Source organism: Delphinapterus leucas, chromosome 6 (assembly GCF_059928025.1).
Source record: "Delphinapterus leucas isolate spDelLeu-1000000601 "Yukka" chromosome 6, BTC_Dleu_Yukka2, whole genome shotgun sequence".
Lineage (NCBI taxonomy): Eukaryota > Metazoa > Chordata > Mammalia > Artiodactyla > Monodontidae > Delphinapterus > Delphinapterus leucas.
Window position 1 is genome coordinate 34,416,325 of NC_143134.1, and position 27,404 is coordinate 34,443,728.

The 27,404-nt window shown below is 36.8% G+C and overlaps 1 protein-coding gene and 1 pseudogene across 1 annotated transcript; both read right to left on the reverse strand.

Annotated features, from left to right (window-relative positions):
* The window catches only part of LOC149748900 (tRNA-splicing ligase-activating factor archease pseudogene), a 42,857-nt pseudogene extending 42,829 nt beyond the window's left edge, over nucleotides 1–28 (reverse strand).
* A 38-nt stretch (nucleotides 29–66) lies between these two features.
* Nucleotides 67–27,404, reverse strand: ZNF484 (zinc finger protein 484). The gene is given in 6 exon segments (XM_022564582.3): nucleotides 67–220; nucleotides 223–2,303; nucleotides 8,575–8,670; nucleotides 8,946–9,072; nucleotides 17,126–17,170; nucleotides 27,148–27,404. Coding segments are annotated over 6 exon segments (2,409 nt in total). The 5' UTR covers nucleotides 27,169–27,404; the 3' UTR covers nucleotides 67–181.

The window sequence follows — 27,404 nt, forward strand, 5'->3', positions numbered from 1 at the left end:
CCCACACCATGATTGTGGCACTGAGCATTCTACTTCCCCAGTATCAGATTTCTGATGTATACTGAGTTGTACTTTCCAGTTGAAGGCTTTCCTAAAGTCACTACATTTATAGGGTTTCTGTTTAGTATGAATTTTCTGGTGTTTAATAAGATTTGATCTGATGGTGAAGGCCTTTCCACATTCAGCACACATATATGGTTTCTCTCCTGTGTGAATTCGATGGTGTTCAAGGAGTTGTGTCTTCTTAATAAAGGCCTTCCCACAGTCACTGCATTCATAGGGCTTCTCTCCAGTATGAATTCTCCGATGTCGATTTAAGTGTGACTTCTGGATGAAGGACCTCCCACATTCAGTACAAATATAAGGTTTCTCTCCTGTATGAATTCTCTGATGCATAATTAGTGTTGATTTTCTTGCAAAGGCTTTCCCACATTCACTGCACTCATAATGTTTTTCTCCAGTATGAGACTGCTGATGTATATGGAGGCCTGATTTCCGAGTGAAAGCTTTTCCACAGTCATTACATTTATAGGGTTTCTCACCAGTATGAATTTTCTGGTGTGTAAAGAGATTTGATCTGTCAGTAAAAGCCTTTCCACATTCAGCACATCTGTAGGGTTTCTCTCCTGTGTGAATTTGCTGATGTACATGAAGCTGTGATTTCTTCGTGAAGGATTTCCCACAATCACTGCATTCGTAAGGTTTCTCTCCAGTATGAATTCTCTCATGTGTAATAAAATGTGACTTATGGAAGAAGGCCTTCCCACATTCAGTGCAAACATAGGGTTTTTCTCCTTTATGAATTCTCTGGTGCATACTCAGTGTTGACTTCTGAATAAATGCTTTCCCACATTCACTGCATTCATAATGTCTCTCTCCAGTATGACATTTCTGATGTATCCTGAGCCGTGACTTCCAGGTGAATGATTTTCCACAGTCACTGCATTTATAGGGTTTCTCTCCAGTATGAATTTTTTGGTGTTTAATGAGATTTGACCTGTCAGTAAAGGCCTTCCCACATTCAGTACATATATAGGGTCTCTCACCAGTATGAATTTTCTGGTGTATAATGAGATTTGTCTTGTGGGTGAAGACCTTCCCACATTCTGAACATATAAAGGGATTCTCCCCTGTGTGAATTCGCTGATGCACATGGAGCTGTGACTTCTTTATAAAGGACTTTCCACAGTCACTGCATTCATAAGGTTTCTCTCCAGTATGAATTCTCTCATGTGTAATAAAATGTGACTTCCGGATAAAGGCTTTCCCACATTCAGTACATACATAGGGTTTTTCTCCTGTATGAATTTTCTGATGCATACTTAGTGTTGATTTCCTTGTGAAAGCTTTTCCACATTCAGTACATTCAAAGTGTTTCTCGCCAGTATGAACTTTTTTCTGTATATTGAGGTTTGAATTCTGAGAGACATTTTTCCCAAATTCATTATAATTATAGGGTTTTTTCCCTCCAGTATGAATTCTCTGGTGTCTGAACAGATCTGACTTCTGGATAAAGGCTTTTCCATGTGGACTGAATTTACAATCAGTCTCCTCAGTGTGAGGAGTTTTCTCATGGTTTGAGTTGAGGGAAAAGTCCTTCCCATATTCAGTGCATATATAAGGTTTCTCTCTTGTATAAACCTGAGGTACAGCAAATTGGGACTTCCGAGTGAAGACTGTTTCACATTTGCTGCACTCATGATGTTTCTCTTCAGTATAAAGCCTTTGATGTGCAAAAAGGTGTGACTTATGGGTGGAAAGTTTTACACAATTAGAAAATAAACAGAGGTTCTCCCCATGAAATTTTTGATGTTGAATGAGAGTTTGCTTATGACTCAGAAGTTTCTTACATTGATTATATTCACAAGCATTCATTTCTGTATGAGAATTCATATGAGTAAAGATATTACCATATCCAATAATCTTATCAAAATTTTCTGTTACATTGTTTCTATTATAATTACATAGGCTTACAATAGGCTTCAAACTCTTTTGAAATGAGTCATAGTTATGGAGTCTTTTTCTTGAAGGAACAAGGTATGTGTTTACACGAAACATTTTCCTAATGTCTTTATTATATTCACAGTCTCCCTCATTAGCTAGTGTATCCTTGTTGATGAAGGCAACATGACTTAAATGTTTGTTCTGGTTTTCCTCACATCTCCCTGTCTGTTCATCATCTTGCCACAATTCTTCTAAAATGGAATACAGGTCATCTCTTGTGAAGAGATTAATTCTCTCAAACTGGATTGAAACTTCTTCAGACATTCCCTGTTGTGACGTTTCAAAACCAATACCCTGATCTAAAAAATAAAATAAAATAAAACACACAAAGAACAGTTAGCAGAACACAGAAGGGATGATACATAGAGTGGATACAGGGTGAACACAGAGAAATGGAAGAGGTTTATATAAACATAATACTAAATATAGATAAATATATGAATAAGTATATGTGTAGTAATCTCTTTATATATAATAATATGCAATAATAAAATAAGCATTTACATTAACTTGCTGTCTGATAAACAATAGCATTTAGATTTGCCAGGCATTTTTCCAAGTTCTAACTCATTTAAACATCATCACAACCTTTTGATATTGGTGTTATTATTATCCCTATTTTACAGATGAGGAAACTGAGCCACAGAAGAGTTAAGTAGGGTGTCCAAATCAAATGTTTAGTAATTGGGGAATATGAGATTCAAACTGAAGTACATCAGTTCTGTGCATGTAGCAGAACTACATAGTAAGGGGTCAGAAAAACAAAGTGACAAACTAAGTGGCTAAAAAGAAGTGTTTCTGAGTCTAGATTCTTACTATCCTTCATCTATAAATCTTAATCTCCCTGCTTTCTCTTTTCCCTATTAACCACTGTGCCCTAAATACCAACTTATTTATGTTTAGAAAACTATTGTAGCCTCAGTCATCCTGAATTAGCTTTACCATTACAAACAATAAATGTATGTATATGATTCAATTCTTTATGTCCTGTTTGGGGTGCACATACATGCATCTAATAGGAAGAATATAACAGCAAAAAGGGCCAACTCTGAAGCAGAGACTGAAAGTTGTCCATCTGTCCCCTTCCTTCAACAGTATTAAGCTTGTAGCCAAGCATGTGCCTGCCTCAAAATAGGTCTAAAAAAAACAAAAAAACAATAGGTCTGTGCAGCCTCATTTGTCATTAGGTAAAGCCAAGTAATTCAGTTATCACCAATCAAATGGGAGTAAAAATTATATTTTTTGTAATCAGGCCAAGGTCTTAAGGAAGTGGGTGTGTCTCCAAAAACCCTCTCCTCTTCCCACTGGCTATATTTCAGACTTGCAGCTGGCAATGCCCAAGGCAGAGATAAGAAAACTACAGCCTCAGGCTAAATCCAGGCCTCTACCCAAAAGCTAAGAAAAGATTTTACAGTTTTGAATGGTTGAAAAAACAAAAGAAGAGTAATACTTCATGGTACATGAAAACTATATGAAATTCAAATTTCCATGTCCATAAAGTTCTTATTGGAACACAACCACATCCATTCGTTGATGTATTGTCTATAGATGCTTTGGGGCTTCAAAACAAAATTGAGTAATTATGACAGCAATCACATGCCTCACAAAGCCTAAAATATTTACTTCTGGGCCTTTACAGAAAATATTTGCCGACCCCTGCTCTAGGAGATGATGGTGCAATGACTTTCTAGAAACTCTGTCCCTAAATAGTCATTGGAAGCAGAGTGGCCTGGCAGACCTGGACCACTCACTTTGGAACTGTCATGTGATGGGTCAATGTTTATATTCTCTAAGTCACTGTTTCTTGGGGGTCTCTCAGTGACAGGGGCTTAGTTTTACTCCAATATACCATTCTTGCCCAGAATAAGAATCACTAATATTCCAAATTCTGGAATAGTGTGTAAGACAAGATTCTCAGTAAATATTTAAGTAAAAATTAGATTATTCTTGAATATAGACACAGTCTAACCTCATATCCATTTCATTCTATCTCTAAGGCCTTGTAATGTCCCCAAACACATTCTTTATTTTTTATATTACATTTTTACTCACACACATTAATGGCTTTCATTAATCCTGAGGACCTCTAATACTGATTTCTAAACATGGATTTTCATCTTTTGCAACCTTTCACTTTCTTTAGCTTATAAATCCATTGCTACACCTGACAACATTTACATTATTACCAAACAAAAAGTTTGCTCCTGTGGTAAAAAGTTTATCCATAATTCCTCTGTCACACATTGAATTACTCATTCAATAAAATACAGAGTCATAATTCAGGCCAATAAAATGAATGTATGCAAGCTATCTTTCCACCAGTCACTAAAATCTATTTTATTACTGAATCCAAACATCTATTCTTTTCCTTTTCCCCATTAAGCTTCCTTTTTCTGGTCCTCTGTTCCTATTCAAAATTCATTTTCTTCATGGATCATTTAGGGTTCTATGCTCTGAAAATGAATCTCAAATCTCAGCACAACTCTAGGAAGACTCTCTTTTCTTTTAACTTAAAAACAAACACAGATATTTCTGAGCCTTTCATAGTCATATTTAATCGGCATAGATTTGCACAATAACAAATGCTTAATGCTCAAAGCCTGAAATTTTAAACATTTCTTGCAGTTATCTTCCCTTTCTAATTACAATTATTGGCCCTTTGAATTACTCCTAGCAGAAAAATTTTCAAATCCCTCTGAAATAGCACAAAATAACCTCCTCTGCCTATGACATAAATTAAAGAAGTTAATTTCACTAACTATTCACTAAGGAAACATTTTAAAAAAGAGGTAAAAGACTCAGTTATCACACAAATTAATGTTGTTTTCTCTGAATTTCTGGGGGTTGAAGAATTAGAAAAGGGAAAAGCAATGTATGCTGTAATAGTTAGGTCCAATTCAAGGAGTAAGTGAAACCTGAGAGCAAAGCATAAGTATGTGGATTATCTGAATAGGCAGATAGGCCAGAAAATAAAGGGTCAGACACAGGGGTATCATTAAAGAAAGTGTTAAAACAAAGTAAACATGATTATGGAAACTAAACAGAGATAAATGTGAATTGCAAATATGAGGCATGTTCTTCCTTTAGTTTATAAACCCATTGAGAGAGGAATTTGTCATATGTTAGATAATATTTTGCACCATATAGCTATGACAAGATAAGCAGAATATTTTAATCAGCATCTAAGAAAAAAAGTTAAAAAAAAAAAAGGAAACAGTACATCCAAATAGGGTTAGAATAATCCAGGCATAAGTAAATACAGACATGGTTTTGGTGATATCACTGGAAAGTAAAAGGAGGAGGGCATCTAATTGATATTTTATAAAAGAGAAAAATTAGTAGAAAGAGCATAAAGAATTATTTGAGAAGATGAGTCACAGGGAAAAGCAAAAAGCACAATAAAATATGACAAAATTTTGAAAGGTGTACCATCTGCTGTTAGCATGCTGCACTGTAACTGCTCTTCCTCCACACAAGCAGCCACCTGATGGGCCCTTATATGTGTAAGGTATCAGTTGTTCCCCTGAAAGGCTTATGCCAGAATTGAGACACATGATTCAATCTGAGACACACAGATAGGTCTAGGCCACTTTAACGAAGGCATTGTCCTTTACTTATGTCCCATAATGCCAATAACTTACAACTTCAATTGGTTAAAAATATGACAGAGCATTATAATTTATTTATATTGTTTAAAATCTTATAAACCCTGCTAAGGTCTGTGTGTACATTACATGTATTTAAACTCTGTGTTGATTATTTGTTTTTGCTTCTTTCACATAACATTTCATAGTGCATTTCTGTATATTAGTACTTCCTATACTTATAATTTTTTTTATAGCTATGGTAGTTTTTCCTCTGTTTGGACCATTTGGGATGTTTAGTTTATCCTCATACATAGTGTAGCCATAAAAATCTTTGTGTCAACTTCTTGACTTTTCTTTTGCTTACTTCCTTGGAGTATGTCCCCAAAGTAGAATTTCCAGGGCAGGAAGCATGTTCAGTTTAATATCACTTATTATATGTTTCCAGAGTTCTTTCCAGAAAGATTTGGCTAAACTTACAGAGCTTTCAGCATTGTACCTGTTTCTCAATGTACCTGCCATCATTGTTTTAACTGTTATTTGTTTTTTGATGTTTTTATGTTTGTCATTTTTATTTCAATTTCACTTATTGCTAATCAGCCTACAAAATATACATATAAATGTGATTATTTACTCTGATTCTTATTTCCATTTATTAAGTATACTCTGAGAGAATAAATATATCCTCACCCACCCACAGAGAAAAAAAAAAAATATGACAGAGACTTGTGGCACTCAGCAAATGTAGCATAAAGTAACACAGCTCGAAGTGTATACTCACCAGAGAGCAGTAAAGCCACAGAACAAGAGAAGAAAGACCCCCTGGTGGTGGTCATCGCCTAAAGATCCTTCCAAAAGTGACTTAAGAGAGCAAGAAAAGGAAACTTGCTTGGGTTTTTTATGGTGGTTGGGATATGGGACTAAGCTGACTGATGAGTGCAACTTCCCACTAGTACCAAGGGAAAGAGCACCTGGGCTTTCTTGTCAGTTTGCCCAGATGTGGGGCAGAAGGTGAAGAGACAGTGGTGAAGTTTAGAAGGTGTCAGCAGTCAAATACCAAAAATGAAGTCAGGATCTACTACAAGGTACATGATAAGATGTTCAAAATATTTTGTTATTAGAGAAACACAAATTAAAACAATAGTTAGAAATTAAAATCCATCCGATTAGCCACATTATGTGAAATTATTAAAAATATGGGCAGGGATGTGGAGAAACTGATGCCCTTGTATGTTCAGGGGATTGCAGACTAATACATCCAATCTAGAAAACAACATGTTTATACTTAGTGAAATAAAGTATTAGTATACTCAGTAATAAAACAATCCCACTACTCTTCCTCAAGAAATTCTCATTTCCTATAAGAATAGAAATTATTACAGTACTAGTTGTAGTAGCTAGAAAGTTGGACAAGTAAATGTGGTATATATACACACTATGAAATGTATGCGTCAATTAGAAGAAATGAACTAGAAAAACACATTGTGACATGAACCAATTTAGTTCTGAGAGAAAAAAATAAGAAACTGAGTAGGACATACAGCACAGTACCATTTCTATAAATTAAAATGACCAACAATTTAAATTTTACAAATACCCCACAAATACAAGGATAGATTGCAAACATATCAAATATAATAGAGCAGTTGCCTCTGGGAAGAATAAAAACAAACAGGAAGTGAGGATTAAAAGGAATAAGTAAAGAAATAAAATAAAATTTATTTTTAATTGTAAAATAGGGAATTCCCAGGCTGTCCAGTGGTTAGGACTCTGAGCTTCCACTGCAGGGGGGCACAGTTCGATCCCGGTCAGAGAACTAAGATCCTGCATGCTGCAGGGTGTGGCAAAAAAAAAAAAAGAAAAAAGTTATGAAAGAAATAAAATAAGAAGGGGAGCTTAAACAGAATGATGAATATATTGACTACAAACTGGGGACTATAATTTACTCAATTTCCTGCACACAAGGTACAGAAACTTTTTGTAAAATATCAAAATTAATAAATTAATCAGAAAGACCTAGTGAGTGTTGTGTTACACTAGTCAGGTAGGAAGAAAATGTCAGGAAGCATAATTACTAATATCACATACAATAAAAAGCTGTCCCCAATTGTAGGTAATGGTACCCTCAAAAGTCAACAGTTGGAGGAGAGGCATGGGAGAAGATATAATAAGGCCATCTCTAGGTGACAATTCTGAAGCACTAAGGGAAAAGAAAAACAATGAAAAGAAATCAGCAGGAGTGTGACCCACAGTAATTTTTTTAAAAAGCAACTCTATGAGCCCCTGAATGTGTAAGAAAACGATTTAAGACCTTGATGGAGGTAAAAAGAATAAAAAAATGCTATAAAAAGGGAGGAAAAGCAAAAAGGCAGTATCTTAAATCCAACATACCAGTAGTTGTAGCACATCCCTCCTAAAAAGTCAAGCAAAGTGGGATGAAGAGAGTGGCATGGACATATATACACTAGCAAATGTAAAACAGATAGCTAGTGGGAAGCAGCCACATAGCACAGGAAGATCAGCTCAGTGCTTTGTGACCACCTAGAGGGGTGGACTAGGGAGGGTGGGAGGAAGATGCAAGAGGGAGGAGATGTGGGGATATATGTATATGTATAGCTGATTCACTTTGTTATAAAGCAGAAAATAACACACCATTGTAAAGCAATTATACTCCAATAAAGATGGTTTTTAAATTAATTAATTAATTTAATTTAATAGACAACCAGCAAGGACTTACTGAATAGCACAGGGAACTCTGCTAAAAAAAAAAAAAAAGTCAAGCAACAAAGACACTGATATTGGAAGGGGCCTGAAGTGGGGATGGCATTTAGATGTCCAAGGGGCCAATATCAACTCTATCCATGCAGTTCCAAAAGTTCAGAATGTTGAGAAACATCATAATAATAGCACTTCAAAGTTGTCAGCCTCTGCCAGTACAACTGCAGTTCGGTTGTACTATCTCTTATGCTTTTTGTTCCCTACTCACCTAGATAGCTCTGGCTTGAGATTTCACCATCCAACATACATGGCTGTTCTCCCCGCTCCAAGTTGAAAATGACTTCTGGTTTGGGAACTTGACACCCTAATAACAGGAAATGATAAAATACTTGATTTCAGAGGTCATACAATGAAATATTCCATTTACTTTCCAGAAAAGTTCATGGGGAACAGAAGTATATTCATAATATTGTTAAGAACATAGGACAAAAAATAAGGACAAAACTATTACACACTTCAGATGTCCTGCAGTCTTTAGAAGTCCCACGTACCTCAGAAATCTCACAGATTTCAGAAATTCCACTGAGAAAGAAAATACACTCAATTAGGTACAGCCTTACCCAGCAGAGCTGTGCTTACCCACTGAGATCAAGTTGAAATAGTTTTCCAGCATTACATCCCTGTATAGGCTTTTCTGAGCAAGGTCCAACTGTTGCCACTCCTCCCTGCTGAAGTCTACAGTTACATCCTTGAAAGACACTGATCCCTGGAAAAACACATGCTTATTCAATGTAAAGGATCAGGATTGCAGGACAGGAACAAGATATTTAGAAACTTATTTTTAATAATTTTTAACATGATATGACATATAAGATTCCCACTAAATACCTAAATTTTACATTATTATTTCAAGGAAAAAATAAATATTAAAAGTATCATGCCATTCTTTCTATGGTTCTGATAATATTCTGGAGTTTTATTTTGTTTTGTTTTTATCTGTGTACTGGTTACAAAAGAATAAGCTGTGAAAACTCATCAAGCTGCATACATGATTTGTGCATTCTTTTCTATGTATGCCATATTTCATTAACACTTCACTTAGAATATATCTTCTGCTTTTCACTTTGCACTCATCAATCCACTAAGTCAATTCTTTCTTTAAAAAAGATGAATAAAATAGGCTTCTTTTTCCAATAAACTGTGTGGTATTGGTATAAGTATAGACGATAGAATTCAATGGAATGTAACCAAGAATCCAGAAATAAACCCTCATATTTAGGGTAAACTGATAATTCAACACAGGTGTCAAAACAATTTAAAAGGGGAAAAATAGTCTTGTCAACAAATGGTGCTAGGACAAGTGGACATCCACATGCAAAAAAATGAGGTTGGACTCCTACCTCATGCCATATTAAAAAAATAAACTCAAAATGGATCAAAAGACCTAAATGTTCTTAAGTTTTAGCTAAGGGTATATCTTTGTGACATTGGATTTGGCAATGATTTCTTTTTTTTTAATAGATCTTTATTGGAGACTAATTGCTTCACAATACTGTGTTAGTTTCTGTTGTACAACAAAGTGAATCAGCTATATGTATACATATATCCCCATATCCCCTCCCTCTTGAGCCTCCCTCCCACCCTCCCTATCCCACCCCTCTAGGTCATCACAAAGCACCCAGCTGACCTCCCTGTGCTATGCTGCTGCTTCCCACTAGATAACTATTTTACATTTGGTAGCATATATATGTCAATGCTTAGATATAAAATCAAAAGCACAAGCAACCAAAGAAAAAAATAGATAAATTGGACTTTATCAAAATTAAAAACTTTGTGTTTAAAAGGATACCATCAAGAAAGTGAAAACACAGGGAGAATTCTCTGGTGGTCCAGTGGTTAGGTCACTGCGCTTCCACTGCAGGGGGCATGGGTTCGATCTCTGGTTGGGGAACTAAGATCTCACATGCCCTGTGGCGCAGCCAAAACAAACAAACAAACATATAAAAGGTGTACTTTTAAAAAAAGAGAGTGAAAAGACAACCCAAAGACTAAGAGAAAATGTTTGCAATTATATATCTGATAAGGGACTTGTGTATAGAATAGATAAAGAACTCTTACAACTCAATAAAAAGATAAATGATCCAATTAAAAATGGATCAAGAATCTGAATATACATATCTGCAAAGAAGATATACAAATGGCCAAAAAAGCACATGAGAGGGTCTCAATATCTTTAGTCATAAGGGATATTGAAATTCAAATCAAAGAGATACCCTTCAAATTCACTAAGATGATTATAATTTAAAAAATGCTGTTTGTGCCTATTTGTATTTTTATGATTATTTTGTAGCAAAATAATAAATGACATTAAAATTTTCATTCTGACATTTAAAAAACTGCTTAAATCATTAGTCATTAGTCATCAGAAAAATACACCCATTAGGATGGCTATAATTTTAAAAAAAAAAGACACATAATAACAAGTGTTAGTGAGGAAGTGGAGAAACTGGAACCCTCATACAGTAAAGATGGGAATGTAAAATGGTGCAGTCATTTTGTAAAACAGTCTGATACTTCCTCAAAAGGAATAATATGACCCAACAGTTCCACTTCTAGGTACATACCCAATAGAAATAAAAACACTTATCCACATGAAACTTGTATAGGAATGTTCATAGTAGCATTATTCTTAATAGTCAAAAATAAAACCAGTGCAACGTCTGCCAACTAATGATGAATTTTAAAATGTGGTATATACATACAAGAGATTATTCAGCCATAACAAGAAATGAAGTATACTGATTTATGCTACAATATGGATGAATCTTGAAAATACTATGCTAAGTGAAAGAAGCCAGTCACAAAAGACCACATATTATATGATTCTATTTATATGAGATGTCCAGAACAGGCAAACCTATTGAGACAGAAAGAAGACTACTGGTTGCCCAGGGCTAGGGGGGAATGGAAGGATGTCGGCGGGGGGGGGGGGGGGGGTGTCGGAGTAGGGAGGGAAAGAAAGAAAATGTTCTACAACTGTGAAAAAGGGTGCACAACTCCATGAATATACTAAAACCCACTGAATGCACACTTTAAATGGGCAATATATATGGTATGTGAAGGAGACCCTTTTGAGGCACTGTCATTTCCAGATGGCATACAATAGTTTGTGGCAGTCCAGTGTTTCTTCCAAGAATAACTATAAATGCCAGATGAAATACTGAAATCATCTGTTTGGAAGTACTGGAAGCTTGTTAGGTACTAAGACTCTCAAGAGAACATTGAAGATTTAAGTTGATGTACGCAGACACTTTTACACTGGGAGTATTTACCAATTCTGGGTGTGGCAAAAGGTGAAAATCCAGCTTTGAACAAGTAGAAGGCTACAGTTGGGTGACAGAGAAACCAGAACTCAAACACATGGCCAATTTTCCCCTCAGGACATCTGTCAAATTCTAGGGTTGTATGGGCAGAAGACTAAAAACTTAAGCAGAATAACCTCTGAAAAGCAAAGCAAAATTTTAGTAGTCTGGTAAGAAGACAGAGTTGGCATCTATCAGGAGGAGGGTCCACAGAGGACAAACCAGGCTCTCAGCTGAAAATCTTAGATGGCCAGAGTGAACCAAAGGTAGACTATTATTAGGGCTTAAACTCAGCCTTGATTCAACATAACACTGTGCCTGACTGGATAAAGATGTTCATCTTCTACTCTATCTGCTCAGGGAAAGATGAAATCACTATTGAGAAAGATATCATAATCTAGATCTTCTACAATGCTTTATACATGTTTTGATACAATAAAAGAAATCCTATGCCTATCAGAAAACGGGGCCAAATATCCAAAACCAGAGGAAAAGAATTCAAAAGAAGCAGTCCTACAGCACTTTGGAGTTAGAAGAAAAGATGGAGAATTTCATTAGAGAAAATGGGACTTATAATAAAGATATCAAATGAAAACTGAAAAATTCAGTATCTAAAATTACGAACTGAGAGAGGTTTAATTGCAGAATACAGAATTACTAAAATGGAAGACAAGCAAACAGAAAATATACAAACCAGACCACAGAGTTTTTTTTTAATAAAATAAACACAAGCGCATGTGACGTATCACATGTACAACACAGTGAAAAGGAATAACATATTGTAGTCTGAGAAGATAAAGAGGGAGAATATGAGGCAGAAGCAAAATTTGAAAAAGTAATGGTGAATGACAGCAACTCAAAGATTCAAGAAGTTTCTCAAATCCCACTTTACAATACTGTAAATACTGACTATGCAAAAACAGTAACAGTAATATCTTGTGAAGTTTAAAATATGTGTAGAATTTAAATGCAGCAAATGGAATTAAGGTGTTTTAGTATCTACTGAGAAGGGGGAAAGGTAATAATGAGTTAAAAATGGATATTGTAATATCTAGGGAAACAAATGAAAGAATGTATAACAAGCAAGTTAACAAAATTAAAATTAAAATTTTGACTAATCTAAAAGAAAGTCAAGAAAGGAATGTAAAAATAATATTAAACAGACAGTTCAAACATAAAACTAATAAAACTGGATATAGGACTTCCCTGGTGGCATAGTGATTAAGAATCTGCCTGCCAATGCAGGGGACACGGGTTCGAGCCTTGGTCCAGGAAGATCCCACATACTGCGGAGCAACTAAGCCCTCACACTACAACTACTGAGCCCATGTGCCACAACTACTGAAGCCCGTGTGCCTAGAGCCCATGCTCCACAACAAAGAAGCCACCACAATGAGAAGCCCAGGCACCACAACAAAGAATAGCCCCAGCTCGCTACAACTAGAGAGAGCCCGTGCCCGGCAACAAAGACCCAACGCAGCCAAAATAATTAATTAATTAATTTAAAAAGAAAGAAAGAAAGAAAAAAAAACCCGGATATAAATTCAAGTATATCAGTAATTGCATTAAATATAAATAAACTAAACAATCAAATTAACAGCAAAGATTGAGACTTCCAGTTCAAAAAAAAAAAAAAAAAAAGGTAAATGCATTCCACCCTATTCATCCTGCTAAATACCTACATTTTTTTCTAAAAACCTAGAAATATATACAAACATCTTTCCACACCCTTGACTTTCTCTCAAGAGCATACTTTCCTACAGTTAAACTAATTTTAGCATCTTTTGGAATCTTGATAGCCCCAAAATTTCCCAAAACATCAAATATAGTTCCTTTTTGCTCAACAGTTCTTCCTTCAATCTGTCTCTTAACATTCATATTTTACTATAACCAAGAAGAAGAAACCAGGCTACATCTTCAACCTTTTGCTTGAAAATCTCCTCAGAGAAAAATACAAGTTCATCATTGACAAATCTGCTTTTCACATAACTACAGGACAAAATTCAGCTAAGCTTTCTGCCACTGTATAACAGAGATGTCCTTTTCCTCTAGCTTCCAGTAACATGTTCCTCATTTCCTTCTGAGTCTTCAGCAGCGGCACCATCAACACCCATATTTCTATCAATAGTCTGTTTATAATAATTGAAATATTCTCTAAAACAATATAACTTTTTTCCTAGTGTGCTCCTCACTTCATTCTGAGTCCTCTGGCAGAGTTAACATTCATATTTCTATTACCAGTCTGTTCGAGGAAATCTAGGCTCTTGCTATTATACTCTTCAAAATTTTTACAGTTTCTATTACCAATTCCGAAGCCATTTGACATTTTTGGGTATTTGTTACAGCATCATTCCACTTCCAGGTACCAAAATCTGTAATGGTTTCCTATTGCTGCTGCAACAAATTGCCACAAACTTAAAACACAAATTTATTATCTTACAGTTCTGGAGGTCAGAAGTTGAAAATAGGTCTTACTGGGCTAAAATCAGTGTGTTGGATGCACTCCTTCTGGAGGCTATAAGGGAGAATCCATTTCCTTGTCTTATATGACTTCTAAGAGGCTCATGGTCCCTTCCTCTATCTTCAAAGCCAGCAGAGTAGCATCTTCAAATCTCCCCTTGACTCTGACCCTTCTGCCTCCCTCTTTCACTTATAAGGAACCGTGATTACACTGGGCCCTCCCAGATAACCCAGAATAATCACCCCATCTCAAAATCCTTAACTTAATCACATCTTCAAAGTCCCTATTGTCATGTGAAGTAACATATTCACGGGTTTCAGGAATTAGGATGTGGATACCTTTGGGGGTTATTATTCTGCCTATCGCAACCAGTAAGAAAAGATGGGATAGTAAAAGTAAAAAGAGTGGCTTAAAATTTCTGAGTAAAAATGACTTACAATCTAGAATTAGCTATGAAATTACTGAGGGTAAAATAAAAATATTTCCAGACATCCAAGGTCTCAAAAAATTTACTTTCCACAAAATACTTTCTAGAGAGCTACTGGATAATATTCTCTAAAACTGAAAGCATAAATCAGGAAACAGCCAGAAAACAAGAGCTCTAATACTTGAGAGACATGAAAGGAATTCCTAGTATCATGCCAAAGGGAGACCCCCAAGTCAGTAGATGAGTATCAAATAGAGAGCAACTTCAAGCAGGTCAAAGACTCTAAGGGAAGCTTCTTTCAACAGCTGAAATAAATACCTATATTCTGGAGCCAAATTGCTTGGGTTTTACTTCTGGCTTCACCACTTACTAGCAGTGTGACCCAGGGCAAGTTACTTCTCTGTGGATCTGTTTCCTTCTCTGTAAAATGAGGATAATGATTATAGATACCTCAAAGGGGTTATGATTAAATCAGTTAATAGAGAATGTTTATAGTGCCTAGCATATAGTAAGCCTATATTAATGTTTGTGATTACTGTTATTATCTAATATATTTTAACATATTGAGAAGATATTTATATACCTGGGAAGAATGTGGAGTTGAAATAGTGATCCAAATATGGAAAATGAAACAAATGATTAAACCAAACAATAATTAATTCCAGGTAAAACAAAAAATAGTGCATAAAAGGTAAAATAAATGGTTCAGCTGTGAATATAATTAAAATAATCATAATAATAAATACAGCCTATTGATTTACCCAAAATTATGATATACCTATATTAGAAGGAGGGGAAGAAGAAATGTTCGTATAAGTGTTGAAGCCTTAAGTGTCTGAAAGAGAGTTAAATCCCTATTTTCTATTGTGCTAAGTCAGTAGAAACTGCCTAAAACTGAAAACCAAAAGGTACCAATATAAACATGTTATTTAGACATGGGAACGTAAATACTAAAAAAATTAGTTCAATTGAATTCAGAGTGATGTGATTACCTTTAAGAAACTGCAATTTGAGGGATAAGAGAGCAGCTAACAGGTGGTTTGTTTTTTTTTAAATGAAGCTTCAAAAAACTATTTGATTGAGTAAACATATCTATAACCTTAATGATATTCAAAATTAAATATTTACTTTTAAAAGTTAAAATGCAAAGAACAAAGAGGTTAAAAAATTGAAAAAAAAAAGACCATGCTTAATATATAAATAACTCCTCCTTTAAAAAAAAATCAATGAACTGACTTCAACCCCTGGAAAAATAGAGTAGATGCACTTGTCCCTATTCACCCACTAAGTATTTCTAGTAACCATAGACATTATCCATAAAGCAAACATAAGAAGACTGAAAGCTTAAAGAAAAAAAAGCAAACTGTCTAGGGACCTCAGGAACCAAGGAACTACACAGCATGAGTTTCCTGAAGTCTATTGACTCATACAGCCCTGACCAAGTACTAGAAAAGCCTACAACCCAGAAACACCAACAAAGGCACAACAAAAAAACTCACAGAAAAGTCTGCTCTCTCTAGCTAAAAGACCAGGAAAGGGGCAATCTAGAAACAGAAAACCTTTAGGCAAAACATGCTCCAGCCAAACATAATAAATAAACAGAAAACTCTGGGCCTGATCCCCTGCCCATCAGCAAAGACCCAGTGCGTAGCTTAGATTCCCACTCTTGCCTGGCTGAACAGAGGGGCCCCATCACGCTCCAATGGAGTGGTATGGAAAAAGAAAAAAGCCAAGTGGAGTTTTGGGACTTTCATCCATGCATAGTAGTAATGAAAGAAAAAAACAGAACAATATCCCTCCTAAACATGATATAAAATCCTTAAAAATATACTAGCAAATACAAATATATAAAAAGAAGTGTATGTCATGACCAAGTGGAAATTATTCAGAGGTTGCAAGGCTGCTCAATATGTGAAAATCAATCAATGTAATCTACCGCAGCAATAAGCTAAAAAGGAAAATCACCTGACCATGTCAACTGATGCAGAAAAAGCAAATGACAAAACTCAACATCCATTCACTCAAAACTTTGCCTCACAAGGTGGTCCTTGCACCAGCAGCACTAACATCCTGTGGGAATCCCAGTCCTATTAAATCAGAATCTGAAGTCATGTGCAAGTTGAAAAGCACTACTTTGTAAGTCACTATAGAAAACCTGTTAGTGAACTTCTAACAGGGTTGTTAAAGACACTGTCCTATCTCCATTCATCTGAAGATCTATCAAAAATTTTCTCAAACATCAAAAACCAGGAAATAGTTACTATAGATGAAATAAATTACTTTTCAACAATATAAACCATGTATTTCACTTCCATCATTGCTATGTCTTTCAGGAAGATCAGAGACAATTTTACAGTTCAAAGTTCATAACTGTGTGAAGCCACACAACTCATATATACCTATAATCCAAGCTTGACTTGGAGTTGATAATCTCTTCTTTACTTTCTCTGATCTTAGTTTTCATTTATTTATACTTACACATTTACTATATGGGTTAATAGATGCCTCCTAAAATCCACTAAAAAATAAAGAAAGCAACAAATAAATACATGAACAAATAAGAACTCACCAGGGACTTGGTCATTTCTGGTTCTTCTGGGAAAGGGGCAGAGATCTGAAAAAACAGATTGACAGAGGGACCGATGAGAGAAGGAAGTGTGTCAATGGCACACATGGACATATACATCATTTAGTGTCCATGCAACTGACCCAAAAACTTATTCCTAGAATTACATTATAAAAAAATCATCCTGTGTTGCACAAAGATTTAAATCCAGGAGTTTTACCACAGCTAATACCAAAAAAAAAAAAAAAGTTTAGAAACATCTTGATAACAATTGTGGACAGCTAAATACTTTATAGGGCATCCATAGACATAATGTCATGTAAAATTAAACTACTGTAGAAAAATGTGTTAAAATGCTAAGTAAAAATAAAAATATGTACCAAACAGTATGAGTCCATTTTCATTGAACAATATGTGTGTACATACACACATACATGAATGAATTCATGCACATGGAGAAAATTATCTGGAAGGAGCTGTATGTTAACAGATATAATATTTGGGTGATGGTAAAATTATAAGTAATTTGAATGTTTATATTTTTCTTATTTGCTAGTAAAAAGCAAAGTAACTTTTTAATGATTTTGCTCTGAGCTTCTGTGACCAGCCCATCACAAGTAGTGAGAACATCCATAAGTAAGACCAAAAAAAGGGAGACTGCTAGCTTTTTCACTGTTCTTTGCTTACAGTTCTTTTTTGGGGGGGCCACACCCCATGGCTTGCGGGATCTTAGCTACCAGAACAGGAATTGAACCAGGACCCAGCAGTGAAAGTGCTGAGTCCTAGCCACTGAACCACCAGGGAATTCCCGCTTCCCATTCTTAAAAGGGAACTGTCAATGGAAACTTTGTCTTAACTACAACATAGTAAGTGGATTTGGTTCTAGTTAATAAACCTTAAGACCTAAGTCACTTACTGACAGAAGCCACTGTTTTCTAATTTTTTTTTTTTTTTTTTTTTTTTTTTTTTTGCGGTACGCAGGCCTCTCACTGTTGTGGCCTCTCCCGTTGCGGAGCACAGGCTCCGGACGCGCAGGCTTAGCCGCTCCAGGCCTAGCCGCTCTGCTACATGTGGGATCTTCCCCGACCGGGGCACGAACCCGTGTCCCCTGCATCGGCAGGCGGACTCTTAACCACTGCGCCACCAGGGAAGCCCCTCTAATTTTTTTATTGAGTTTTCTAACATAAAGAGTTGAATTATTAGTACAAGAAATACACATATACCTTCCATCTAGTTTCAACAATTAGTATTTTGCCATATTTGTTTAATCTTTCTATATAAACATATAGTTACATGTAAATGCATACATATATATGAGTATACTGGTGTATATACTTTTTCTTTGGCTGAACCATTTGAAAGTTGCAGATGTCATGACACTTCATGCCTAAATTCATAACATCAATCTCCTAAAAGATTATTATCATGCCTGAGAAAATTATTAGCAATTCTATAACACTTTAATATTCAGCTCATATTCAAAATTCCCAATTACCCCAGAAAAACCTTTTCTTGCTGTTTTGTTGAAAGCATGTTCCAATCAAGACTCATACATTGGGGACTGTGTCCCTTTTACCCTAGACCTATCCTCCCCAGTATCTTTTTATGATGGACTTTTAAAATTTTTGCTTCTAACATACACTTTCTAATATAAACAACATTTTGGTTACTTCTTTGCTAATTTTTTTGTGTGGTATAACTTGTGTAAAGTACATTAATATTAAGTATACAGCACTTTCCCCTATTTTTCACATCTGCCATCCAGATCAAGAGAGAGAACACTTCTAGCACCTTTGGAAAGTATTAGGGAATCAAACCGTTATTTTTGAAACTTGTCAAAAAGCAAAAGAGTCAGTCAAGCATAACCAAACACTTCATGAAGGAATTTCTTTTTCTGCTTATATAATTATTCCAGCTACAAGTTGCCAACTAAAAATTGGCACTTGCCATCTGCCTCTACAAGGGTTAAGTCACTAGCCACTGCAGCTGCTGACCTTCAACACATCCTGAAAGGAGTTCAGGGTGGAGATCAGGAATGAGGCACTTGATGCTCTGGCAAAAACTGGCAGAACAGCCCTGCAGATAGTAAGATATTTTCAGGAGAATATTTTATGAGCCCAAATTCTTGCATCTCCTCATATCTAGAAAGGCATTAAAATCATTAACAGAGACATCTGCTCCTTGTGACTAGCAGCAACCTTCGCAGGACTAGCAGCAAGACTTTGCCAAAATGTGTGCTTGACTGTACGTACCACCCCCTTCACCTGAATCATATATAATAGTGACCCTCTCTGCTAGCTCTCGGAGCAGTTTCTCAGAGCTATATAAAACAGTCTCCTGGGCTATGGTCCTCATTTTGCCCCAAATAAGACAACTCTCAACTCTCACATTATGCATTTTTATAAGTCGACAAAGTAAAGGAATGGTAGAAATAGAAATGTCCATTTTGCACACATAATGAAATATGGATCTAAGAAACAATCGTCAATGGCTGCTCACATCACAAAACAGATAACCAGACATTATGTGCCTCCTGATCAAGTATATCACCTGGGAAGTAGTCTTGCTCCCCAGAAAACAAAAACAAAAAAAGGAATCTGAATCTGATCAAGCCTCTAAATCTTACCAATCCAATCCACATAAAATGATACTTTAAAATGTATTGTAATTTTTTAAGGTGTGATAATATCACCGTGGCTATTTTTATTAAAGGAATTTTACATATTGAAATATTTATGGATAAAATGACAAAATCTTTGAGATTTGCTTCAAAATAATCCAGCAGAAGAAAAAAAATATTGGAGGAAGGGATAGACGACAAATGACTGGGCATGAGTTGATAATTGTGAAAATTGATGGGTAATTGCGGCACGAGGGTTTCTCTCTAGTTGTGGCGTGGGGTTTTTCTCTTCTCTAGTTATGGCACATGGGCTCCAGAGCGCATGGGCTCTGTAGTTTGTGGTACATGGGCTCTCTAGTTGAGGTGCACAAGCTCAGTAGCTGTGGTGCACAGGCTTAGTTGACCCGTGGCATGTGGGATCCTAGTTCCCTGACCAGGGATCGAACCCACATCCCCTGCATTGGAAGTCGGATTCTTTACCACTGGACCACCAGGGAAGTCCCCTAAATGAAGCTTCTTTATACTACTTTCTCTACATTTGTATTTTTTTAATTTTCATAGGAAAATTTAAAAAGTCATTTTTTTAGATAACATCGGCTGAAAAAAATGCACAACCTAAAAGGTGAGAATTATGTTTTATTTGGCGGACTTGCTGAGAACTTAAGCCCAGGATGCAGCCTCTCAGATAGCTCTGAGAGACTGTTCCAAAAAGGTAAGGGAGGAGCCAGGATATATAGGAGTTTTTACAAAAAAAAATAAAAATAGGTAGCTGGAACATGAAAAGATTACTGTTAAAGAAAATCCACTGTAATAGCCTATATGGGAAAAGAATCTAAAAAAAAGTGGATATATGCATAAGTATAACTGATTCACTTTGCTGTACACCTGAAACTAACACAACATTGTAAATCAACTATATCCAATAAAAATTTTAAAAAAAGAAAAGAAAAAGAAAATCCAGACATCTCAAGTTAATGAATTTAGCAGTTCTCTATGTATGGGAAGATTCAGAGTCTGGGCTCATTAAATCATGGCTTTGATATGCACCTTAAATATCTAGGGCCAGTATCCTGGTTTTTTTCCATCCTGAATCCCCTCAGGGTGCACAGTGGGGGCGAGTGCAGTGGCTGATGGATTGTTGACCACAACTTCCTTTGTTTACTGATACAGCAGATGACAACTTTCTTTGTCCAAAATAATCAGAGATCTCTGACTATAGATTGAATAGCAGATGATATTAAGGAGCTACTGTAACTTTTGTTAGGTGAGTAATGGCCTGGGGGTTATGTGGGGGAAAAAAGTCCACATCAGTTGGTTTGTATGCTAAAGTATTTGTGGGTAAAATGACATGGTATCCAAGATTTGTTTTAAGATATTCTAACTAGAACAAAGCAAGTGAGAAGAGATAGGTGAAACAACACTGGCAAATGGTTGGTAATTATTGAGACTGGGTGATGAGGGCATTTGTAGGTTCATTATAACATTTTCTCTACTTTCCTCTACTTTCCTGTATGTTTGAAATTTTCTATAATAAAAACTTAAAAAAATAAATCCTCTCCCACTACAGGGAACAGCCTTTGAGTACATGACATGAGCCATGCATTGTTCGCATTGCAAAAGATCATGCTTTGTTTCAGCAAGTCCACCTCTGAGAAGATTCGTGCTTCTGGGCTTCCCTCTCCCCACTCACAGGAACTGTCACATTCCTGCCAAGCCAGGATTTGAACTGGATATGGGATCTATGAGACAAGCTCTTTTTGGCTGGCATGTTCACAATGAGCTTCACCTCCGTTTTCTTAGAACTCCAGACTTCCCAGGAGCCCTAAGTTGAGTGAGGGTCCAAAGACTGCCAGTGATTATCGGGCCAAGTTGGGCTGGAGTCTGAAAAAAACGATCCTGAAGGTTCAACTAAGTGGTCTGACCTCAGGGCTCTGTGGAAACACAAATGGATCCTGACAGAGAGAGTGCCACTCAGTGACAGCCTCTCAGCTGTCCTCGCAAGAGTGCATCAAACAGTATGGAACAGGGTGGCACAGGGGAAATATATGAGGTGTGGAGCCAAATCAATGTACATTTGAATCCCAGGTCTTCCATCTTCTAGCTGTGACAATCGGAAGAACTTACTTCAGTCTCAGTTTCCTCATCCTTATACTTTTAAGATAAACCAATTTTATAATACTTAAAAAGCACTCAGTCCATGTGTGGCACATAAGTGCTTGTTATATATTAATTACTGCTATTATTACAAAATCAGTAATCCACATAGAATGCAATTACTGTATCAAACATTATCTGACTTCACCAGTCCCTCAAGTCATCACCAACCCTGACAATTCCTCACTCCCACTCCTCAATCTGCTTACTACAACTGTCAACTGCTGCACACTGACCTCACCCCAGCAGCCATCACTCACACATCAGAATCACTGGTTCCCTTGTCCTGCTTCCCACAGGCCGCAACTGAGGCAGAAGATAGATGGGTTCCAGGCTAGACATTTACAACCATCCTCTGTTTATATTTCTTGAGGCAAGAAATAGATGGGCTCCAGGTTAGACATTTACAGCCAGCTTCCTGTTTACACTTCCAGATAGAAAGAACACAGGAACAGGGTAAACAGCTGCACTTTGCCTCCAGTGGACACTTTAAGATAACAGTAATGGCAGGGGCAGACAGGAGCTGAGTCCTGCCCAGATAAACGATAAAGAGACCACATATTTCTCATGTTTGAGGTCAAGGAGACCTCCCCAACTACACGTGCAAAAAAGGGAGGGGGTGCCACCCCATAATAGGTGGTGTCAACCTTCCCACAGGCTTCTGCACTGGAATCCATCTTGGCAAAAAGATGTGCATACATGTGAGGGAGGGACCTAGGATAGGTCAGGTGTGGAAAAAGAAGTGAGATAACTGGTTAAAGATAAGCAAAGACCCAGATGAAATGCCTTATATAAATGATTTAACCACCTCCTTACTTCACTCCTCCTCATTAGGGAGGATGCCCGTACTCTTTCTCTCCGGGTGTGTATCTCTGCCTTGCTTCTGTCTTAACTACACAAACTGTTTCTCTATGTCTCTCCCACATGTTGTGCTGTGTCTCTAATAATAAACTTTGTACCTGTTTTTACGGTTTCTGCCTCCTTGAAACATTCTTGCTTTCAAATGGGGCAAGAGCCAGGGAAACTTTGCCCTTGCTGGTCTAGGGGCTAGGATTTTTGGTTTTCAGCCAGGCTACCCAGGTCCAATTCTTGGGCATGGAACTAAGATCTCGCTTCAAGCCACCACTCACTGCTCTCTCCACGAGATCACAATCACTCATTCTACAGTCCCTGATCACAGAACCTCCAACATCTCTACCTCATGGTCCTGGTTCTACATCAATCATGCCCTGAAAAGGAAAAACTCCTCCTGTGTATTTTTCCTCTATTCTCAACACTTCTGGCCACCAAATGTGTGTGTGTGTGTGTGTGTGTGTGTGTGTGTTGTGTGTGTTGGGAGGAGGGGGCCGCAAACCAAGCAATTCTACAACACCAGCTGGGTGTCCTACAATTTAACTCAGTTCTGACACCATCTACTTAAGAGTTAGCACTAGATCACACAGGTTAAGGGCTTAGTCCTATGAGACTGTCCCCACCCCAACTTCAGGTGCCAATCACAAGTTCAGGTTGTTACTTGTGCTCTGACCAACCGGTTATAATCAGAGGTTCCCACGACCTCCTCCTCAGTCTCCATTAATTTGCTAGAGCAGCTCATAGAACTCAAGAAAATATTTTACTTATTAGATTACCAATTTATTATAAAAGAATATAACTCAGAAACAGCCAGGTAGAATAGAAGAGATGGTTATGGCAAGATATGTCGGAAGCAGTGCATCTCTCTCCCAGAATCTCAACATGTTCAATCCAGAAACTCTCCAAACCCCACACTTTTGGGTTTTTATGGAGGCTTCACAATGTACAAATGATTGATTAAATAACTGGCCATTGGCAACTGATTCAACCTCCAGCCAGAGAGTGGGTTTCAAGTTCTAAAACGCTAATAATTTGCTTGGTTCCCCTGGCAACCAGCCCCCATCCAGCAATTCACTAGGGCCTTTCCAAACATCACTTCAGGTGTGCTTGAAAGGAATGTTTTATAGCAAAAAACCCCCACTAATTTCACCCTATCCCTTTGATGCTATTTCAAGAGACAGGAACAAAAGAAGCCCCTATAGCCCTTATCACTTAGGAAATAATAAAGGTGTTAGGAGCTATGTGCTGGGAACTGTGGATGAAACCCAAAATATATATTTCTTATTATATCACAATACCACATGTACCAATAACTGGCCTCCACACTGTTATCACTACTGTCGACTGAAAAAAAAATGCACAGCCTAAAAGGTGAGGATTTTATTCAGCAGACTCACTGAGGACTTAAGCCCAGGGTACAGCCCCTCAGATAGCTCTGAGGGACTGTTCCAAAGAGGTAAGGGAGGAGCCAGAATATATATGAGTTTTTGCAAAACAAAACAAAACCAAAACCATCTAATTGGAACATCAAAAGATTACTGTCAATTAAAGAAAATCCAGACATCTCAAGTTAATAAATTTAGCACTTTCCTATATATGGGAGATGCAAGAGTGTGGGCTCACTGAAATCATTCCTTTGACATGCATCTAACTATCTAGGGCCAATATCCTGCTTTTCCCCATTCTGGATTCCCCTCAGGATGCACAGTTGGGGGTGGCTGCAGTGGCTGATGGCTTGATAGCCACAACATACTTTGTTTACTGAAATGGCAGGCAGTGTTCTTTGTCCACACTACCCACAATGCATCTCCATCAGTGATCCCAAGACTCCAATTCCAGACATACCTGCACCTGTGATGGACTCTGAGAAATCACCCAAGGACTCCTACCACTATCCACACCACTCACTAGGCCTACACCATTAGCCTTTCCAACAAATTTACACACAAACACGCACACCAGTTGGAGCTCAATCAGTGAACAAATCTAGGAATATTTTTGAATTTTAAAGGTAAACTTTAAAATCTAAAACACATCTAAATCATGTGTGAAAGAACAGATTATTTACAGAAAAAGAATTAAGAAAATCAAGATGCCCCATCTGCAGTAATGAAAGCTAACTGACATCAGAAGTAGCATCTAAAGGACCACTTCTGTTAGGGCCAAAGACATTTTCAGAAATAAAAGCACTTGAAGAATATCTCTTATCATTACCTGAGGAAAATACCCACAAAAAGTATTCCAAACAAATGTAAAATAAGTCAGATGAGAAACAGCAAATGGAAAAATTGTTCAGCAATAATTTTTGCAAGAGATATATAATTATTTAAAAAGATGATTATGTGATAAGGAGGCCATTAAACAGAAAATTAATAATACTATCCTATGACAAAACATTTTAAACTATCTCAGGAAAAAAACAGGAGTTATCTGGGGTGTAGAATGGAAACAATGAACAGAAATTTCATCAATCTAATAAAAGTATGAAAAAGGAAAAGAAAATGAGTTAAAATAAATAGTAAACATTAAAACAGAAGGTATAAAAATCAGGTAAATCATTATTACACTAAACTGAAAAGGTAAAATTATCCTATTGACAAACAAAGACTAGGTTATAGGTTGGATTTGAGAAAACTAAAATGTATCTATTATAAGTAGTTAACCTAAACAATGAGACAAATAGAAATATAAAATAAAGACCTGGGCAAAGATAAATCATCCAAATGAAATGAAAGTGAAAACAAGGATAGCAATATAAATACCAAAGTGAAATTCAAAATTGAAATTGCTTTGTGTTGAAAAGAGGGATCCTGTAATAATAGCATCCAATAAATGAAAAAAATGATACAAAATGCATTAACCATTAGGTTTATGTGTGTCTCTCCCCCAAACACACACAAATAAATCTAGCAAAAAAGCATATAGAACTACAAAGTGAATTATTAGTGAGAGATTATTTTTATATCTTTTTCAGAATATGATGAATCAAGTAGACCAAAAATAGGAAAGAAAAAAACTTGAAAAATACTAACAGGCTATATTTAATATACATTAAGAGAAGTTTATACCACACAAACAGAAAATATACTTTCTCCTATAGCCATTGAACAAAGTTCAATGTAACTTGTGTAACCTGTCTTCAAGGAAAATCTTGACAAATTTTTAAAATTTGAGACTTTGTAGTCTACAGTTTATGACAATATAATAAAATTTTAAATAAACAAAACATATCAATAATTTGGGAATGAAGAAACTCCAATAACTCAGGATCAAAGTGGAACATCAAACTGAACTTATACATTTCAAAGATAAAGATGTATATAAAAGAAACTTTATACCCCTAAACGTATCCAGTATAAAACTGGGAAAATAAGGGAAAGAATGGCAATTTACATAAAATGGAGATAAAAGAGAAACTATCTAAAAATAAAAAGATAAAATTAATATAAAAACAGAAGAGAGTATAAACACAATCGGTACTTCAAAATGACCAATAAAGTAAACCTTGAGATGATTGATAATAAAAAAGGGAAAGAAAAATGATACATAAATATTAGGAATGACACAGTAGCTACTAATCTGGATATGGAAGGGATCAAAAAGTCTCTAGCAAAGTGTACCATGATAACGATAAAGAAAATTTTCACATACAGAGGTATGGGGAAGTCATTCTGGCTTATACATGGTTCTGCCTGAACTTGTGTGAACACACACAGCACATCCGCTTTAACCATTAAAGTAAAGAAGTCTGTTTCGAAGATAAAAATAAATAACTCCCTTCCCGTGGCATCCCCTTCCTAGACACCAAGATCCTGCTCTCTCACTTTATATGTACTAAATCTGGTGCTCTTAAAACCTTGAAGGAATATATCCCTGTCATGTTTGATGTATGATTTTTGTTCTGATAAGGTATAAGACTATGCTAAAAATCATGCTTCAACCCAGAGATTCCTCAGAGCCTTCTGAGACGCTATCTCCTGCGCTACAGTCCTCAGTTTGGCTCAAATAAAACTCTTTTCTACTCCTGTTATGATTATTTATTGATTATTTCCATCGACAACTTTTAAAATATCAGAAATAGAAACAAACCAGTAATTAGAAAAAAGAGGAAATCAATGAAGATCTAGCATCCTTCCCCCTCAGAGCCTTCATTACTCAGGCCCCACAGTTATCCTCCCCACCCCCCACAGACTGCGGGAAGCCGTCCACAGATCCAACATCAAAGATCCCACAGACCCCATCACTCCGCCTGGGAATCCACCATCGTAGACCCCATCACTCCCACCCCATGTCTCCGCGGATCCACCATTAAAGACGCCACTATCAATCCGCCGGGAAGCCACCATCAAGACCACACCGACCGCTATTATTCCATCCACTGACCGCCTCCATCACTGACCCGATTGTTCTTCACGGACATCAGAGACACCTCTTCACTCAGCCCTCGGAAACTCCCTGCACTCACCAGCCCCTCACCCTCGCTCTTTCAAGACAGTGGTCATTTAATCACTGGAACGACAACAGCACCCACTTCCTTTTTCTGGATCCCTCCCTGTCCCTGCGGAATTCCTTAGGCGCCTCCTGGGTGTGCGCATGCTCAGTAGCGGCTTCTTTGCCAAAACTTGCCAGTATCCAGCATGGCGCTCTGCTGAACCC